This window comes from Eurytemora carolleeae, unplaced genomic scaffold, assembly GCF_000591075.1.
Source record: "Eurytemora carolleeae unplaced genomic scaffold, Eaff_2.0 scaffold136, whole genome shotgun sequence".
NCBI lineage: Eukaryota > Metazoa > Arthropoda > Copepoda > Calanoida > Temoridae > Eurytemora > Eurytemora carolleeae.
The window spans coordinates 222,546-243,804 of NW_019396066.1; the positions used below are offsets into that span (position 1 = coordinate 222,546).

Here is a 21,259-nt window from a genome sequence, read left to right on the forward strand (position 1 = left end):
ATTATTTTTCTCAATCTATCATCTATAAACTGGCTTGACTGTATTTAATAACAGGAACTATACACAACTTTTAACAAATAAACAATTTTCTAACAAGTATATGAATCCCATAAAAGCTGTTCTATTTGTTTTATAAATCCCTGAGCTCCCAGAAATAGCATCAGTTCAGATAATAATGCCGTAGTTAGTTGGCTCAGTGAGAATAGCAATTGGTTTAACTACATTGGATTCTAGTACATAGCTTCCATATTTTTTTTAAGTTTATTTTATTAGAATTTACTGTTGATTAATCTATTTAATAAAACAAGACATTCACATATATGTTCCCTCTGGCTTGAAAGTTACAAATTTTACCTAACCACGGGTTTTCTTGACCAATTTTTTCTAAAAAATATCCATTGCTGTGCTCTAGATGTTTTGTGGGCAAAATAGAACCTTACAACCTGATGTCGTAGACCTTGAAGATTTCAAACTATGAATTCTGCTAGATCAATAGTTTAATATCAAATATGCATTGAGTTAATGAGAATTAGAAAATTAAAGATTGTGGCAAGTGCAGTTTAGTTTCTTTGTTTTCAATTATTTTATCTCTGAAAGGAATAAATGTTTTGCTTGTTAAATCTGCTCGGTAAAAATATGTATTTCTCCGGTAGTATTTCCGCCACAGCCAACATTTTTATTTTCTTTATTTTGATGCCAAAGCTAGATATTGTTCACAGGGGCATACAGATTATAGTTACAGCGTTAAAACAAAAATGATCATTATACCACGAGGGCGCATTTTCACCCCACATTCTAGACGAAAATTCTATTTTTTTTTTTCGACGACGACGCTTGATTCCCATGTTTATTGGGACACCCTGTAGATATATATACATTGGAAATACATGGGATATCTATTTGAAAAATGTAAATTTTCTGTGTTAAAAAGAAAAGTTATTTTTTGTTCCAAAGTTGACAAATAAAAGTTGTTTCTGTTTAGTTTTGTCTCGAGGGGAACCGAGTATACTTGACTTGTATTAATGTTAAGAACAACACTATGATGTAAATAAGTTAATACAGCTCTATAATCCTTTCGTAGTCTCATTAAACTTCCCCCCGAAAGTTTCACCCTAGACACATAAATCTTCAAATTTTGTAGAATATTAACGTTTTTTTGTGTTTCATCCATGAGCCCCTTTATTTTTTTCAGACAATCCCTTTAAAGAACAATGTTAAGTGATGGAGAAAGCCACGAATAAAAAAATCTTTCCTTTGCCTAGATATTATTTCTACATTTATTGCTTCTGATTATAATGATCATTTTCTCATTAATGGATATTATGTATATATTCCTGTCTAATGGTTGTGTATGATTGTAATCAAATAACTTCTACTATAGTTGTGTATCTACACAATGATAAACTTCTGAAAGAACAAATATAAATTAAACAATTTCTAGATAAAATTTAAATTTTTATCTCTGCTACTATAACAAACTTATATAAAAATCTTATTTCACAAAAATCTAAAAAAGGGCAAAACAATTTAATAATTATACTATGTGAGTCAAAAAAAGTGTTTTTAGCGGCGCTCAGTGCAACTCTCCTGAATGGTGTTTTTTCAATATTTTTAAAAAATTTATAATAATATTTGGTACTTCAATGGGCCCGAAAAAAAATCCGCGAACCTTCTTTTCTCTCAAAATCAAAAGTTCAGAAAAGCAAAAATGTGCATATTAACTATTTCTATCAAAATCTAAAATTTCATAAAGATTGAATCACAGAATCGCAGAAAATTCGCAAAATTGTAATGAGAAAATTTGCAATTTTCAGTTCTAGCTTAAATTTTAAGGAAAAGTTGTTTTTCAATGGCTCTTCAGGTTTCAACTGAACAGTGTAAATTTAAAACACTTTAGAATATATACTAAGAAGAATAGTTAATAGCAACAATTCAAGAAGGGTGCGGAGCACCCAGAATTTACAATGCAAAATTCTGCGTTGCATTCTGCAGAATTGTAAAAATCCAGACTGCACTGCAGCATAGTATTGGAGTATTGAATACGTTTATTTGTATAAGAACGGTTTTAACATAATATTAAACATTTTATAGAATGTACAATTCTTGAATTTTAATCCGCTTTTCTTCTAGTTTTGACTTGAAATATAAAATTCAAATTATATAATCAACCAAAAAGTCAGATCTTAAATATTTCAAATGATTTAAATCGTAAAAGTAAAAAAGTTTGTACAGCTTTTTTGGACATTAAGAACTTCTGCTTAAAATATTTGATCTGATGTATGGCAAACACAAATATTTTACTTATTCGAAGCAATCTATTTTTATGCTTGAAGTATTGGAAATTCTTTGATGTTAAAACGAAACAAACAATCCTCTAAACATCTTATTCTTATATTTTGGGTTTATATCTACTTCTTTACTCTACAGAGGTTTGGTCCATCACCATCACCAAATTTTAAAAGGATAATTGAATGTCCAGAAAAGCCTGAATCAGTTGAAAACTGAGGATACATGGCATAAATTACTGAGATAAAAACTAATGTTTCAGAGGGTTTCCCGAAAATCCATTTAGAATTTAGGCAATAGTACGGTTTTTTAAGAGACACCCTGCATAATTTGCCATTTTGACTGCAGGCTGAATTAATAATATACCTGCATGTGCAACATTGGCTGCAGGGTGCATTAATATACCTGCATTTGTAACATTGGCTGCAGGGTGCATTAATATACCTGCATGTGTAACATTGGCTGTAGGGTGCATTAATATACCTGCATGTGTTGTAACATTGGCTGCAGGGTGCATTAATATACCTGCATGTGTAACATTGGCTGTAGGGTGCATTAATATACCTGCATGTGCAACATTGGCTGCAGGGTGCAATAATATACCTGCATGTGCAACATTGGCTGTAGGGTGCATTAATATACCTGCATGTGTAACATTGGCTGCAGGGTGCATTAATATACCTGCATGTGCAACATTGGCTGCAGGGTGCAATAATATACCTGCATGTGCAACATTGGCTGTAGGGTGCATTAATATACCTGCATGTGTAACATTGGCTGCAGGGTGCATTAATATACCTGCATGTGCAACATTGGCTGCAGGGTGCATTAATATACCTGCATGTGCAACATTGGCTGTAGGGTGCATTAATATATCTGCATGTGCAACATTGGCTGCAGTGTGCATTAATATACCTGCATTTGTAACATTGGCTGCAGGGTGCAATAATATACCTGCATATGCAACATTGGCTGCAGGGTGCATTAATATACCTGCATGTGTAACATTGGCTGTAGGGTGCATTAATATATTTGCATTCGTAACATTGGCTGCGGGTTGCATTTTTAATGAAAGCAAGTTGTAATATAATTATACCGCATGAGCAACATTGGCTGAAGGTTGTATTATTATTATTATTATTATTATTATTATTATACTGCATGTGCAACATTGGCTGCAGGTTGTATTATTATTATTATTAATATGTATTATTATCATTATTATTATATCTGCATGTGCAGCATTGGCTGCAGGTTGTATTATATTATTATTATTATGATTTTCATTATTATTATTATTATTATTATTATTATTATTATCATTATTATTATTATTATATTATTTTACCTGCACGTGCAACATCCATCACATTGACTACAGGCGGCACAATCCTCCTCTTGGCTTTCCTTCTTACTCTAAAAGAAGCAAATTGATAAATTTATTTTCTGAAAAATCTCAAATGCACCGAAAAGTCTATGGGTTTTAGGCTTATTTCACATCCTCGCATCCTCGCTAACTCGATATCATGATAAGGATTTTGGAGCATCCTATGTCAAATTGTGCCAAATAAGAAAAAAATATAATCTTTAAAAAAAATACGCCCCCCCCCCTCAGAAAAAGGGATAGTTGCACCCTTGCTTCTAAACATTGATTAAAATTATACTTTGTCCTGTCAACGATGCACGATTAAAAGTTGTAAATCTTAAAGTTTTCGGTCTTTAAAAACTTTTTAGACTTTTTATTTTCAAATTTGAAGATGAATTTATGCATGTAAAAGAGAGATATATTTGTCTACACTGGAATATAGGACTAACCCCCGTTGTTTACATATTCTGTAAGTGTAATTACTCTTTCCTCATGAATACATAATACATATTTATCTTGTATAGTATAACATAAGACCCACATTTACCCATTTTTAAACCTTAAAGAGCACTATTGTGAATTGGTCGGTAAACCTAGAAAAACGAAAACATCTTTTATATTATTTATAAGAAAAAGGTTTCAAGAGTACTCTTGTGAATCGGGCGTTGTCATCTTTGCATGAAGGGTCACTTGAAATTATAACGTACTCAAGTCCCTGTAAGTATCTTGTTAGTTTTTTTTTCAATAAAGCTTTGCAATAATCCAATATGATTTGGAACACTCTGGGTAGGATATGAAAGATCTCCGATATGTATCTAATAATGATATATCTTTACACATACAAGCAGCCAAGCATACATAGAGATTTTTCTAACTTTGAATTTAATATTTTGCAATCATATATTTGTCTGTGATTTATGGACCTAGTGTGAGGACTGAGGAGTTTTTATTTTTCCTATTCATAAAGGCGAGACTAAAGCTAGAGAGGAATAAAAAATACACAATTTATCTTAGGGTTTCGGTTCAAAATTATATAAAATGCAATGATATAACTTCTGTTACTTAGAAATAGACAACCATTTTGTTTCTTATGCTTTAACCATGAAGTGCATAAACATATATCATTACGAATTGTACAAAGTGAGCCAAAAATGTATTTTTGAAGAAAAAAACCATTTGATGAACAGAATTTCGGTTTTGGTGACCGGTTTTTCGATACCAGGTTTCATTTAATATTTTCAAGTTTATGGCTCAGTAACTAATACAAAAAATCGAGTTTTTACCATAAACTTAGATTTTTAAATCCCTTTATCCTTGAAACCTAAATGTTTGACATTTCAAACTAAGACAATTGTTCAATTCAACCGAATTTGTAGTTTTTTAATAAAAAGATCTTAATAAGTAACCGAATAATTTTATTTTTATACTTGTGTGAAAAAATCCAACAGGAACTACAAGGTCAAGTTCTAAAAATGAAAGAAAATCGGAGTTTGTGGCAAAAACTCAATTCCTTTTGTCGGTTCTATGACATCACTGAACCTATGAAAGTAAACTATTCATCACCACCCTGTGAGAAACTAAAACCTTTCTATTTCATGATATTAATGTTATTATTGTTATTATTGGTATTGTTTATCTAGTTCCGGTCGTAAATATTATAAATATTATAATAAATATCATGAGTATTATAAATATTATGAATATTATAAATAGTAGCCCTATTATCTGATTATGCTACCGGTATATTATTTTGGAAATTGTTCGCGAAAAACTAAGGGAGGAATAGAAAAAAGTATTTTAAGAATGTCAGAAAACGCCAAAAAATATTTATTTAAAGAATATTACCTTAAGGGGCAGCACCTGCCCCTCCACTGTGGATTTGCGGAGCGCCAGACTTTCGACACTTTTTCCCAGGGCTCGCCGAGACTTAAACATTTATTCAACTGTTAAATAATTGATTAATGATCTGATTACTCTCCTCATATAACTATAAGTTCTGCTGGATCAAAAAGTCAAAGTTAGAAATAATAAAAGGTTGCAAACTATTTATATACAGTGAAACCCTTAATAACGAATACATCGAAAGAATTCATCAAATGTCGTATTCTTCACTTCCTGATAATGGAATGTTGCAGATATTTAGTTTTTTAATTAATTGATTATATGAAACTCTTTAAAACTGTTCCCGCAAATTCATGGCTATTAATTTATTTTTTGCAAATACTGAAATTTCCCAAATATAGTATAAAACTCAGTAAAAAATTGTCAAGACGACATTTGATAAATTCTTCCGATGTATTTGTTATTAAGGGTTTCACTGTAGTAACCAGAAAACCAGAGTTTGAGGCGACCAATCAGTTCCTTTATTATAACACAAACATTGCTGTATTTTATTATAGGTATAATACTCAATAATTTTTTTATATTTAAACAAAATGTTCGTTTTAGATGGTTAGAAAATAAAATAAAATATATGCAATACAACTTTAAAATATAAATTTAGAATTAAAAAAAAAATATAAATATTCTACCAAACAAACAAGATAATTTCCTACTAAAGTAATAACGCTGTTAGACCTTGACGTTTCTTTACATAACGAAATCTAGCTCAGTCATTCCTCCTTGTAAGAAATTAGCATTTTAAAAAATGTAAAACCAAAAATTTCACCAAAACTGAGGTTTTTTTTTACTTTTTTGAAAACCAGCAACACAGACTAGAAAATCTCTGAAAAACACATAACTAAAAATGCAATTCACTGCAATTCACGATATTAAGGAGGAGGGTTACAATAATTGGTAGAAAATTGCACTGAAACTGCAACAAGAGTTTGATGTGGTATATTGGCTAGGACAAAATATTAAAAAATTGACATTTTGACGAGAAAGTTTCTAACCTTCTTGCTAGTTGCTGAATCTGTATCGTTCTGCCTGTAGTTGATATAGCACATCATATTGTTGTAGTAGGTGTTGTGAATCTACAAAAATATATCCAAATCTTTATTCACAATTTGCTTCGATTTTTTTGGCATTTGAAGTTTAAGGTTTTGAAATAATTTGAAATATAAGAAGCATATTGTGCAAAACCAGTGCTTTAAAGAAAACTGTAAAATAAAAACAAAATAAAGATTTAAGTTTTTTTTCAAAATCTAACTGCTGCAGCAGTGTTTCTAAACTCATTTTATCAAGACATTCTTTAAAAAAATATATACTAATTATTGGGATATATGCAAAATATTGTCTTCTAAATCTATTATCCCAATGTCGTCTCCTTACCTTTTCTTGTCTTGCTTCCAGCTGTTCTCTTGTACTTGGTTGTGCAATCGTCCATCTACAAAAATTATTTTATTATAAAAATTGTGTTGCAAAAGATTTTTGTTTATTTAGTGCGCCATAAGGTCATCTTTCATTGGAGAGGGATGGAAAAGCCGCGGTTACAGGATTGCCAAAAAATTTAAGACTTCAGAAACGAATTTTTCATTTTTTTTTCAAATCGTCTTAATCTTAAAGTTTCATGTCATCATTAAAGTCTCATCCTTTGTGGGTAGCACTGTATGATATACTTATTTTAATATTTTTTCTACTATATAGTTTATTATATATAGTTTATATATAATAGCTTATTTAATCACATTTTTAACCGACAGACATAATTTGCATAGGTTTTATCCAGTATTTATCCTGTATATATCCAGTATATATCCTGTATATATCCAGTATATATCCAGTATATATCCAGTATAGATCCAGTATATATCCAGTATAGATCCTGTATATATCCAGTATATATCCAGTATAGATCCAGTTTATATCCAGTATATATCCAGTATATATCCAGTATATATCCAGTATATATCCTGTATATATCCAGTATTATATCCAGTATATATCCAGTATATATCCAGTATATATCCAGTATATATCCAGTATATATCCTGTATATATCCAGTATTTATCCAGTATATATCAAGTATAGTATATATCCAGTATATATCCAGTATATATCCAGTATATATCCAGTATATATCCTGTATATATCCAGTATGTCTTATATATCCTATATTTATACAGTACATATCCTTTATATATCCAGTATGTAGTATATATTAGTATATATTATACAGCTAGTATATATCCAGTATATATCCTGAGCTGAGAACTTTAGAATGGGATATCCTTAGTCCCGATTGGTTAATTAACCTGGAGATTAATAACAAGAGGCAAACAAGCATTATTTAATCTGGAGATTAAGAAAAAGAGAGGATCAAGCCTTAATCCCGATATCCACCATTCAAAAGTTCCCAGCTCAGTATGTATTATATATCTAGTATATATCCTGTATATATCATGTATATATCCAGTATGTAATATATATCTAGTATATATTATACAGCTAGTATATATCTAGCATATATCCAGATATATTGGTTTCCCATTTGAACCAATAAAACCAAGATTGAAAACAGTGATTTAACATATTCAATGGTTAGACTGCAGTACAAGATTTACTTCCGCTCAGACTTAAATACTTTTAAATAAGAAAAATATTATTAAATTTTATTCATATATAAATTTCTGAATAAATTTCCAATGGTGCACTTATAAACATCTGAAAGTTTTACTTTGCTTGTTTGTTTGTTTTGTATTCAATAAAAGTCAAAACGGCTGAACCAATCGGACCCAAATTTTGTGTGGGACCTGACAGATCCCAGGGCAGGTTTATGGAACACCAAAATTGGAAGAATATTTTTTTTGCGAATATGCCAAATCAAAAAGAAAAATCCGCCAAAATTTAAAAATGTTTTAAATTGGCCGGCTTTCAGGAAGCCTAGAATGAAAATATTTCATGAAGAGGACAGTTAATGAATTTCCCCATTTCATTAGTTTTATAATTACAGGGACCAAATGCATATATTTCAAGATTAATGTAAACATCTGAATTTTTCTTCCATTTACTTTCTTTCATTCTTCTCCAGTTCAAGCTTTATTTTTCTATAAAGATGCAACTTTGGGATAAAGTTTTAACATTATCTGTAGAAATCTATTCAGTATTCATCTGAGAGAGAGGTAAAGAACTAGATGTGCCATTTTGATTTATTATCAAGAAAAACTTATCCAGTCAAAAGCCTTTCTTAAGTCCGATAATGGATCAGATTGAGCCTTGATATCTACTGTTGCAGAAGAGAGACAGAAACTTTTGATTGAGACAGCGCTTATCTCCAGCCACTGAACTCAATATCCACTGCGCAAACTTGTAAACCACATGGATTAACGCCATGAGTTAAGGAAAGCTGGGTTTAAGGTCAAGGCGGAAAGAATCTGTTCAGCACTTCCATAGGAGGGTTTGCTATTTGTAATCAGAGGAATTGACAAATTCTAGTTTTCTAATCCTTATATATTGCAACCCAATGTCATAGACCTTCAATATTTCAAACTATGAATATTCTTTGATCAAATATTTTTTACATATTTTTTATTTTTTTAAATTTTATTTTAAATTTTAACAGTAATCTTTGAATAAATAAATGATATCAGATGCAATTATTTTGACTTTTCGATATATCTTGTTCTCCATTTTCTTCTTGTGTGTACATCTTCAATCATATTTCAGCTAATTTTGAAAAAAAAAATTTGGGACATCTTAGCAGTTGCCATGCTGCTAGTTTAGAACTAGGTTGAGAGTCTCCTGCTTTCCTTCTTTTCTGAACTCTATTTTGGTTCGTGTGTTCTTTTAATCTTACTCATTGCTGATTTAGTCAAAGAACTTATTGCTTTAGAATAATGACACACAGTTGTTCAGGCTGCTTTCAGCATTATATTTCCTGACTGGGACATTTTCTATGTTTTGAGACCTCTCCAAGTAGTTTTTGTGACATTGAGTTGTGGAGCTGGAAGGAAAGAGATAAGGAAGTTCGGAGGAGGAAGGGCATGAGAGATTTCAGTAGAAGATCCCTGCTTTCCTTCGTTTTAAAGTCTTTCCAGCTAATGCAGAATTAAGAAAACCAAAACTGCACTGCTTATGCAAAATGGGGAGTTGGCATCCTTAAAGCCTCATATGATGGAATCTTCCACAATAGTCCAGTCCTCACAGCCTGCCAAGTAAAAAACCAGTATTATTGTACACAGCTTGTATATAACTATCAGGGGTTATACTACTGTGTTCCTTCTTTCAGCTGGGATGTTCAGAGAGAGGAGAAGAGAAAGAACCTACTCCTTCACTGTTTAAATTCTATTTTTCGCTACTCCCCTGTAGGATGAGTCATGATCAATTATATGCAGCGCTCTTCCTAACTGTGAAGCCAGGAGCTACTAGGACATTAGGTCCGAACCCCGCCGAGAACAGAAAGCAACTGTTCTTTGATCAAATAATCTAAGTCCGAAACATCTAAGGTTTACGCCAAATTAACCCCAATAAATGTTGTATGACACTGTAACACATCATATTAACTATGAAGAGGGATGGTAAATAAGTATATTAGATGATATAAAGATTATAAGAGGATTAGGCGTACATATATAACAAGTCCTTTTCAGTATTTAATAAATGGAACTAGAAGGAGGAGGAAGAGAGCCTCAAAAAAAAAGAGGAAACACCTCAACTTTAAATATTAGGAAACGCCTCAAAAATATTCGGAAATCCCTCAACATTTTCCAGTTTTGAGGGATTTCCCAAAAAAAACGGAAATTCCTCAAAACCGGTTTTTGAGGCATTTCCGCGTTGAGACGTTTCCGTGTTGAGGCGTTTCCATAGCACCTCCCCCTCATAGAGCTGTGTTCTTTATTCCTTTTTATTATGTTTTATTTTGTTCTTTTTAATTTCAAGATGGCCACCAGTACTCAACTTTGTGTAAAATGTGCTGCAGAATCTTAACATTATATGAGTATATTCCATAATATATTCATAAAAGAAGTTCGTCCCAACCCATTTAAACCATGGGTAGTGCAGGATTTAAATGTTTCAAAATTATTTTCTAATCAGTACACTATGTCGTAGACCTTTGATTTGATATTTCAAACTATGAAAAATAATCAAATATTCAGAGTGTGAAATATGGTTTACACCCTCAGGTTGACAAGGTATAGGAACTTAAAATTTTAGCTTTAATTGATTTCTTTCCACGGTCAATTTGATTTTGCATCTTCTATATATATAAATTTGGCTTGTCTGTCTGTTTGTCTATTTGTCTGTTTGTTTGTATCCAATAAACGTCAAAACGGCTGAACCGATCGGGCCCAATTTTTTTGTGTGTGGGACCTCACGTGACCCCAGGGAAGGTTTATGAATGATCAAAATTTTAAAAATTTGTGTTTAAAAGTTTTTTATTTTTGAAAAATTTTGAAAATGCGCAAAAAATATTATGAAATCCGCAAATTTTTTTTGTTTTTGTTTTATACAGTACAAAGAGAACATGTTTAGAGATAAAGCCACAATTAAAAGTTAAAATAGAAGATGGGGGCGAAGCGCCCTAAAAGCCTAGTAATTTTAAATTTTATAGAAGTATCAGGTTAACAAGGTTAATGGATGAGAAGAATTTAGTTTGAGGTAAGTTTTTGGTCCCTGTTTTTAGAAAAAACAATGGTCAACACTACTCATCTCTCATGTTTATCCTTCCTATTTTAACAAATAGAATTCTATACTCCAACCTCTACTTATCTACCTTGTTCATCCTTCCTATTTTAACAAATAGAATTCTATACTCCAACCTCTACTCATCTCCCTTGTTCATCCTTTCTATTTTAACAAATATAATTCTATACTCCAACCTCTACTCATATCCCTTGTTCATCCTTCCTATTTTAACAAATAGAATTCTATACACCAACCTCTACTCATCTCAGTACAAACCCCTATTTTGTCTGATTACTGATTAGCCTTTTTATCGTAGCATTTAACTGTATGTAAACAAAAGCACGAACAAAAAAAAGAAAAATTTATTTTTTCTGAATCCCGGTCAACATCTACTTAACACTTTTAATGTTTTAAGGTCCCTTCAGTTTTATTTCTAAAACACTTTTTTGGTGAAGAGAGTCTCAGTGTATATTATATATAATAGCTCGCCAAGGGAATTTAATATTCGTGTTACATTTATATTCAACTGTAAAGTGTAAAGTATATACGTATACCATTATTTTTAATTTGACAATATTCTAAATTATAGAAAATTTTCTTTAGAAAAATACGTAGATTTTCAAATAAAATGGCCGAATTTTTATGAAAAAATTAGATGTTTCAATCCTTGAAATATTCCTGATGCTTGAAACTCTTGTTAAACTTGAAATAAGATGTGAAAGTTAAACTATAGAATTTTAACAGGGTAAACTTTCATAATGGTATTTTTTCTTACACAGGGTGTATTAAGATAACGTTTTAAAGACACAATCATACATCTCTGGGTCTTTGAGCATCTACAGGGCTACCCTAACGGTTATCCACAATGAACGGCATATTGTTTTGAATAATATATTTAATGATTTGGTCAAAGAAAAAAAGTTTATAGTTGCAGAGAACAGTAAATGTAAGAAAAAAGAAGATGTAAGTTCCTTTTAGACGATTCTGAACTCCCATCTTTTGTGGGAAAACCTGTATAGTGTACGTATCTTTCCGATGGATTGATAGTATAAAATACAGGGTGTCCCAAAAAACATGGGAATTCAGTGACGAATTGTATATCGTCTTTGCTATGAATTAGCATTGTAATACCTAATTTCAAAAGCCATAATATTATTATGTCTGCTAGAGTTTATTTTATGAAAAGGGTAAAAGACTGTAAAGATGTGTCTAAAATGTCTCCGCAAGATAAACAGTGAAGACGGACAAGTTTTCTCTGTTTGTATACTGCAATTTTCTTGTTTTACTAAGTACAACTGTATGCAGTCAAAACATAAACAAACAAAATGTAAACATAGCAGACGAAACTCTTACAGATTAAAGCTTTCTCAGTTGGTATCACCATACTAAATCAAAGAATTATTTAAAAAGACGATATCGAATTCGTCACTGAATTCCCATGTTTTTTGGGACACCCTGTAGTTTATTGCTGTATGTATAGCACTGAAATTGAGTAAAAAATAGTGGTTGAAGTTAATAAATATTTGAAGTCGATCATTCTCAACCCACACTCATTTTTTTCTTTGAGTTCCCAGATTTAGCCAAGAACTTATAAATAATTTTGATTACCAGTATATGTTCACGTTAGGTTGTAAAAATTGCATATTTTAGTTCATATAGTGAACAATGTCCGAATTTATTGAATTTAAGCCGTGTCTCAAATCCCCCAAAAACCGGTTTCAATTGAGCCACGGTTCAAATTCTTTAAATTCGTCCTCAGTATTATTAAATGGATGGAGATCTATATAAACCATATTTAATATTGAAAAATGCGAATGTTTTCAACTCGGAAAATATCAAAACATTTTTATAGGAAATAAACTTCATCCCCGAATATATTTCCCAGTTAAGTATCTATCTACAGAAAGATTGAAATTAAATGTGAAATTACCAAGTTTACTATAAAATAAAAAATAGATTTAGAAATCGTTGACAAAACAGAATTCTCAAGTTACAAGATAAAAATAGAATTTATAAACTTATTTTGGAAATTGAAATGAAAATTAAACAATAATAATTTTTGAATTTTTCTGTTTTGTTTTCTCCAAATACAAATGAATGTTAAACGTTTTACAAAAATACTATATTGTTTATGATAAAAGTTTTCTGTTCAAGTGTGATTAATACAAGTTCAAGCACTGTATTAAATGTAAACTGTTGTACATGATCCAGTGTGGTTGGTATAATGACATGTACTAGATAACTGTATTGAGTGTAAACTGGTTGTACATGTTCCAGTGTGGTTGGTATAGGTGCATGTACTGGTTAGCTGTATTGCGTGTAAACTGTTGTACATGATCCAGTGTGGTTGGTATAATGACATGTACTGGATAACTGTATTGAGTGTAAACTGTTGTACATATGATCCAGTGTGGTTGGGATAATGACATGTACTGGATAAATGTATTGAGTGTAAACTGTTGTACATGATCCAGTGTGATTGGTATAATTGCATGTACTGGATAAATGTATTGAGTGTAAACTGTTGTACATGATCCAGTGTGGTTGGTATAATTGCATGTACTGGATAAACGTATTGAGTTTAAACTGTTATACATATCCAGTCCAGTGTGGTTGGTATAATTGCATGTACTGGATAAATGTATTGAGTGTAAACTGTTGTACATGATCCAGTGCGGTCGGTATAGTTGGATGTACAGGATATCTGTATTGAGTGCAAAACTGTTGTACATGATCCAGTGTGGTTGGTATAATTGGATGTACTGGATAACTGTATTGAGTGTAAAGTGTTGTAAAGGTTTTCTGTCAGAAGCTTTATTATTCTATTATCCCTCCCTCCGCACTAATCCCTAATGAATATAATAGAGTTGTTGCATTGTGTTGTTATTCTTACAGATAATTAGCATTTTACGTTAAAGATTTTATAATTGCAATGTTGCGGTAATTTAGATGTCTAAGTTTAAGTCTGTGTGAATACACTTTCAACTCCATTCTTAGGCATATACTTATTAAAATATATTTTTTGTTGCGGGAATAAACCTTTGAAATATTTGATTATATCAAGTAGATTCAGCAGTACAATGCACTTGAACTGACAGAGCAAAACTTGACAGATACAGACCGGACCAGTAAGTTGTCGATAGTAAATTTGCGTAATTCCAAATTTCTGTGTGTATTTTGGATAACGAAACAATCTTTTTATGAGGCAAAATAATTAAAATATTCAGTTTTCCTCGATAAAATAATCATAATTTTTATCTGCCAAAATTCGTTCACCAAATTATTAAAACTGGGTTCACGATAAACCTGGTTTCATACAAAAGGCGGTCATAAGTTTTGCGCTCCGGTGTACTGTGTAAAACAATTAACAATGCACAGTTTGTATATTATGTGTGGTTTATTTAGTAAAAATGTAATGTAAATACATAAGTTTTGCGCTCCGGTGTACTGTGTAAAACAATTAACAATGCACAGTTTGTATATTATGCGTGGTTTATTTTGTACAAATGTAATAATGTAAATACATACGTTTTGCGCTCCGGTGTACGGTGTAGAACAATTAACATTGCTCAGTTTGTATATTATGTGTGGTTTATTTAGTAAAAATGTAATGTAAATACATAAGTTTTGCGCTCCGGTGTACGGTGTAAAACAATTAACATTGCTCAGTTTGTATATAATGTGTGGTTTATTTTGTACAAATGTAATAATGTAAATACATAAGCACAAAAAAACAATACGAATATATCTGTAAACGAAGGTTGTATGTATATTATTTATCTTTTTTTCGGACAAGATGTATATAATTAAGAAAATAAGGTAAGAACTTAATACAATCTTTAACATTATAAAAACGTATCTGTACATAAGAAAGCTATGTCGAGTGTACGTTTCACCTTGCTTCCACTACGCATAAAGTAATAAAAGGAAGAGGCGAAGCTTAGCTCAGATGTACCCAACCAACCTTCCTATTGATTAATTAATAGAGTGGTCGGTTGTATACATCACAATATGTTTACGTATCTAACACTGTACACTTGTTTATAAAGTGATCGTATTTCTAAGGGAGATTTTATGGAATTGACCAATTTTAGATTTTCTTTCTTTATTCAAATCCATATTAAGTGTCTATATAATTATCAATACTAACATTCAAATATCTACATAAAACCACCCCTTAGAAATACGATCACTCTATATACAAGTGTACAGCGTTAGATACGTAAACATATCGTGATGTACACAACCGACCACTCTATTAATAAATTAATAGGGAAGTCGGTTGTGTACATCTGAGCTAAGCTTCACCTCTTCGTTTTATTACTCTATGCCACTACGTATTACAACCTACAATACATGATCACCACGGGCAGTCGTGGTACATTTGAATTTCCGAGCCGGGTCAACCTTTACGGTCCCAGTTTGTACTGTGTCGCCCGGACATTTGGTAAATAAAGCAGACACTTAATAGGACTAGCCCATGACTTGCCGGTGCAACAAGGTTGACGCGATCAGACTAGATTGATTGCGTGTCACACCTAAATTAATTCCCCAACCCCCTAAAGATTGAAGACACACCAATGCAATGAAATAAATCAAGGATATAAACTTGTAAATGTTTTAACATATTCTATTCGAAAACCGTAAATATAAAACAATTTTATTTTTATTTTAAAACTTTTTCAACTTTGATGTTTTGATCAAGAATTAGAACTAAAATTAATTATGTCTCCTTTATAGAAACCAATCTCTCAAACTAGATAGACAGAGAGATTATAAATAAGAGTAAAATTAGATGCATCAAACACGCCAAACTAATTTCAACTACAATCTAATATGTTTTCAATCATAACTCTTCATACTCAAGTCTTCAAGAGCACTTAAGAACAAGAAAAATGTTTTGAATGTTTAATCTGTAACAGGATAAATTTGCTTTTCTTCTATACTTGTGCATAAAATCAAAACTAGAAAGGCTACAAGGTCACAAAATCGTACCAGTGATGTCAAATACGATTTTCTCCTTTTTTCTAGTTTCTGGTGCGAGCCTTATCTTTTTTCAAGAGATAACTTAATGATTCAAGTGCAGCAATTTTTGTATGGTTTTATCTCATTGATAATATTTTAGTATCAATCAATATTAAAATTAATCAAAAGATGGGTTTCTTTGGGGTAGAGGGGGGGGGGTTAATTGTTATTTAAAAAAAAAAATAATCTTACCTGCTTCCATATTGTTTACTAAGAGGATACTGGTTAAGCTGGTATGATGATTTACTTTTCAATGTGTTTGCTCGAATCAAAGTATCTAAAAACGGTATTTTTATAATGGTGTATACAATGTATAGTAGGTCATCAAAACTATGTTACACAATTCAAAATTTTGTTGTTGACAGTTTTCTTTCATTACACTGTATTTCCATCCTCCTAAAACTAGAATGCCTCGTAAGGACTCCTGATTTAAAAAGGAAGTTTAGCTTGATTTCTCCCTCTAATAGGAAGTTGAGCCCAAACCTCCTTGTTATACTTCTCTTATGACGTATATACTCTTCTTTGAAGGAGAATATAATCCCTCAAGAGGAAGGAAAAGTCTAGTTCTAAGGAAGCGAGTTCCATCCAGAGTTCCTTAAATAGGAAGTTGTCGGAATACGGTCCTGGTACCATAGAAACGCACTTTTCCTTCCTTATATAGGAATGATAAATGTTTCAAAGCGGAGTAAATGCGTCAAAAGAGAAGTATAACAAGGAGGTTTGGGCTTAACTCCTATTAGAGGGAGAAATCAAGCTAAACTGCCTTTTTAAATCAGGAGTCCTTACGAGGCATTCCAGTTTTTGGACGATGGAAATACAGTGTACAATAAGCGAAATTTGACTTTGAAAGAAGATGCAGACCTGAACAGAGAAAAACAAAGCAAACTTTAAAAGCAAACAATTCTAAAATTGTTTAAACTTCTCGGATGATCGGTCTCTTAAAACCTTTAAAAACACAACTAAAAAGAGACAAAAAAAAAAGTTTTTGGAAGATTTTGAATATTGCTTAAATACATAAATAGTTTAAATTAGTAATAAACATTATATTCAATTTTGAAACCTTAGAAGTAGGATTTTTACATCGCCTTAGAATAAACAAAGATAAATTTTTTCATGTTTTAAAACCTTAAATCTACCTGAGGGGGGGGGGATATTTCTTGTTTAAAAACATTTAATCTTTTGAAGTTAATTTTACACAAGAACCTAAAAATGCAGAAAGGTTGAAAGATAGGTAAAGAAAGATAAATATGGTAGGCTGCCAAGATAAAGAATTATCTAGGTATATGGAAACATGGTCTGTATACTATTTTATATTTAGTACATACAACATACTGTATATTTAGGTTTAAACTGTAAAATATATGCTTTCAATAATCCGTCGTATAATCCAACATTTTTTTTGCACTCGTTTATTTGTAATAATATTTTTTCAATACTGGTTTAGGTGCCTCTATTTGTTGTTCCTATAAATCAAAAAACAATAAAAAAGCAGAATTTCGTTGTACAAAAGTGAATTTTAAAAAAGTAATAAAAACTTTTGAGGGCAACATTTTTAAATTTCGACCGGCCATGTTGGCCAATTTGGTTCCGGGTTAACGTTTATTGGATACAATCATGCAAACCAACCAATTAACAGACAAATACTTGTACAAATCAATATATAGATATATTTATTACCTGTAGGATCAGCATGTGATGAATAGTATAAATATATATTACCTGTAGGATCAGCATGTGATGAATAGTATAAATATATATTACCTGTAGGATCAGCATGTGATGAATAGTATAAATATATATTACCTGTAGGATCAGCATGTGATGAATAATATAAATATATATTACCTGTAGGATCAGCATGTGATGAATAGTATAAATATATATTACCTGTAGGATCAGCATGTGATGAATAATATAAATATATATTACCTGTAGGATCAGCATGTGATGAATAATATAAATATATATTACCTGTAGGATCAGCATGTGATGAATAATATAAATGATGAAGAGAGTTCCTATGACCAGAGTTCATTCTGCCTAAACAATTTAACTTTATTTACTTTTTAGAATTTATAAAGATAAAATTTGTGTCTAATACTTTAGTTGGATTTTTACAATTTGTATTTCTTACATCTGATTTAAAATGATAAAGGTCAGTATAAATTAAAAGTTTTCCAGGTTATGAATGATTCCAACATTTTGAATTTTTCTGAAAAGAGAAAATGAATAAAAATAGAATAATAAAATATTCATTTCCCCATTTTCCGGGACATCAGATTTTAGTATTATTTCCTGGAAGTGGGAATATATGTAGAGGAGGACATTTTTAAATTATATTATTTACAAACTAGGCTTATAGGGTGCTTCGCGTTAATCTTCTTCTAATAATGTTTCTTTAACTCCAATCATTGTTTCTTCTTGTGCAGGGTGTCTCAATAAACATAGGAATTCATGGTGACGAATTCGATATCGTCTTTTCAAAAATTCTTAAATTTAGTATATTGATACCTATTGAGAAAGCTGTAACGCGTAAGATTTTCGTCTGCTATGTTTACAATTTGTTTGTTTATGTTTTGACTGCATACGGTTGTACTTAGTAAAACAAGAAAATTACAGTATACAAACAGAGTAAACTTGTCCGTCTTCACTGTTCATCTTGCAAAGACATTTTAGACACATCTTCACAGCCATTTACCCTTTTCAAAAAATAAACTCTAGCAGACATAATACTATTATGTCTTTTTAAAATCTGGGTATTGCAATGCTAATTCATAAAAAAGACGATATTGAATTCGTCACTGAATTCCTATGTTTATTGGGACACACTGTACGTTATAATGTAAAAATACAATCTAAAGGAATTGAGTTTTTGCCACAAACTCAGATTTTCTAATTCCTATAACTTAGCAACCTGTTTTCCTAGACCTTAGATATTTCAAACTATTCATTCTGGTAGATCAAATAGTCTAAATTTGAAATATCAGAGGTTTACAGCATCAGGTTGCAAAGATATAGGGGTTAGAAAATATAAGTTTGTTGCAAAAACTCAATTCCTTTCCGCGGATTTTTTTTAAAATTTGATGCAACATTTTTTACTTTCGACCGGTTTTAAATATAGCCTGGGGTCATGTAAGTTTATGCTTGTTCAGTTCAGCCGTTTTGACGGTTTTAGACACAAACATGTCAATCAACAAACAGACAAACAAGTTACATAGAAGAATGGGTGTATAATTGATTGCAGTAAGAATCGGAAAAGTATTACTTAGTAATGAAGATTCAGATTAGGGCTGGGGTCCGCTGTTCAAAACTTTTTTATGACAATTGTTTAAACTTTTCAAGCGATTGAAACAAGGAGTATCAAATAGAAGGGAGATAGAACTGACTCGGCCCGCCCTGCCATATGATTATTGCATACTTTGCAGACTGGTACTCCATTTGTATAAGAAATATTCAGAATAGGTTATTGCATACGCGGTTATTGTACATTAGACAAATGGACAACTAGTCCACTAGACAACTAGACAATAGTCTACTAAACAACTAGATAAATGGACAACTAGTCCACTAGACAACTAGACAATAGTCTACTAAGCAACTAGATAAATGGACAACTAGTCCACTAGACAACTAGACAATAGTCGACTAAACAACTAGATAAGTGGACAACTAGTCCAACTAAACAACTCCGTACCCAGACATATTGTGAAATTCTGGATTTCAAAGAAACCGAAATAAGCAGAATTTTAGAAAATGTGAGAACATTAATAATTAAAAAAGCAGGAAATTATACACCGTAGGAAAATGATAATCAGCTTAACAACATAATTCTACATCAGGAGAAGGAAAGGCATAAGTAAATTGGAATATGAAAGATGTGAGAAATAATTTATTTATTATTCATATAATTAATAAATTAAGATCTATAAGAAAGGAGTCCAATCAAAACATAAATTAATTAATCCTGGAAAGTATCTAACGAGTAAGGAAGCCACCTCTTTTCAATATTATTTAACATAATAACGTTCTTTAAAGAGTTTCTCTGCAGAAGTGACTTGCGCATTTATTGTTTGTAAGAAGCGACGGAGAAACATACAGAAATAAACAATTATCGAGTCGTGAAAACGACGGTTTTCCCACAATGTTAATAAAATTAAGGTTTCAAGGATACCGAATTGTAAATCGGTCATTTCCATCTTTGCATGGAGGGTCACTTGAAATTACGCCTTACAGTCTCTTTAATTTTTACCTTTTAAAGCTGTATAAACAGAACATTTGTAAAGATTCAAGTCTATTTTTACATGATAGGGGACCGAAATCTTTCTTCTGGAGTTTTATCTGAAAATAGAAAATAAAATATGTCGTCGATCTATATTTATTTGATCTAGTTAGTTTATACGTCTTTAACATCAATTTGTTCCTTAATACAAGTAATTACTGGACTCTGTATAGAGGATATATAAACCAGCAAGGTTGGAGACCAAATATGAGATAAAACTCCGAGTGTCATATTGTAAGGCCGAGTGCCTACTAGAGCCCTTCCATCCTCCACTTATTTCGAGGTCCGAGGCTGATAGCTCCTGCTCTCATACCTAGATTCATCAATTCATTCATTTCATCTTTACAACACCAATCTTATACAGGACATCCTCAATTCTTCTCATCACTCTTCATTCTGATATATTCAAACCCAATTTTTAATCAATCATTTCCTAATTTTCAATCCCCGGTCCTAAGGCATGAAAATGAAAAATTTTCTTTATCTATTTTTAGTTTTTCATTCCTCAATTCTTAGTTCTGATATACCTCAATTCTTAGTTCTGATATACCTCAATTCTTAGTTCTCATATACCTCAATTCTATGTTCTCATATACCTCAATTCTTAGTTCTCATATACCTCAATTCTTAATTCTCATATACCTCAATTCTTAGTTCTCATATACTTCAATTCTAAATTCTCATATACCTCAATTCTTAGTTCTCATATACCTCAATTCTTATTCCTCATTCCTCA

General features: G+C 31.3%; 1 protein-coding gene across 1 annotated transcript in view; it reads right to left on the minus strand.

Moving 5' to 3' along the window:
- LOC111710193 (uncharacterized) overlaps positions 1 to 20,578 on the minus strand; it is a 31,151-nt gene extending 10,573 nt beyond the window's left edge. Inside the window, exons 1-7 of the mRNA XM_023484256.1 lie at positions 20,494 to 20,578; positions 18,216 to 18,284; positions 16,437 to 16,521; positions 6,926 to 6,980; positions 6,547 to 6,627; positions 5,498 to 5,578; positions 3,635 to 3,702 (exon numbers count right to left, since the gene is read on the minus strand). Of these exons, the coding sequence (XP_023340024.1) occupies positions 3,635 to 3,702; positions 5,498 to 5,578; positions 6,547 to 6,627; positions 6,926 to 6,980; positions 16,437 to 16,521; positions 18,216 to 18,279 (434 nt within the window). The 5' untranslated portion in view covers positions 18,280 to 18,284; positions 20,494 to 20,578. The remainder of the gene's footprint in view (positions 1 to 3,634; positions 3,703 to 5,497; positions 5,579 to 6,546; positions 6,628 to 6,925; positions 6,981 to 16,436; positions 16,522 to 18,215; positions 18,285 to 20,493) is intronic.
- Between the last annotated feature and the right edge of the window lie 681 nt (positions 20,579 to 21,259).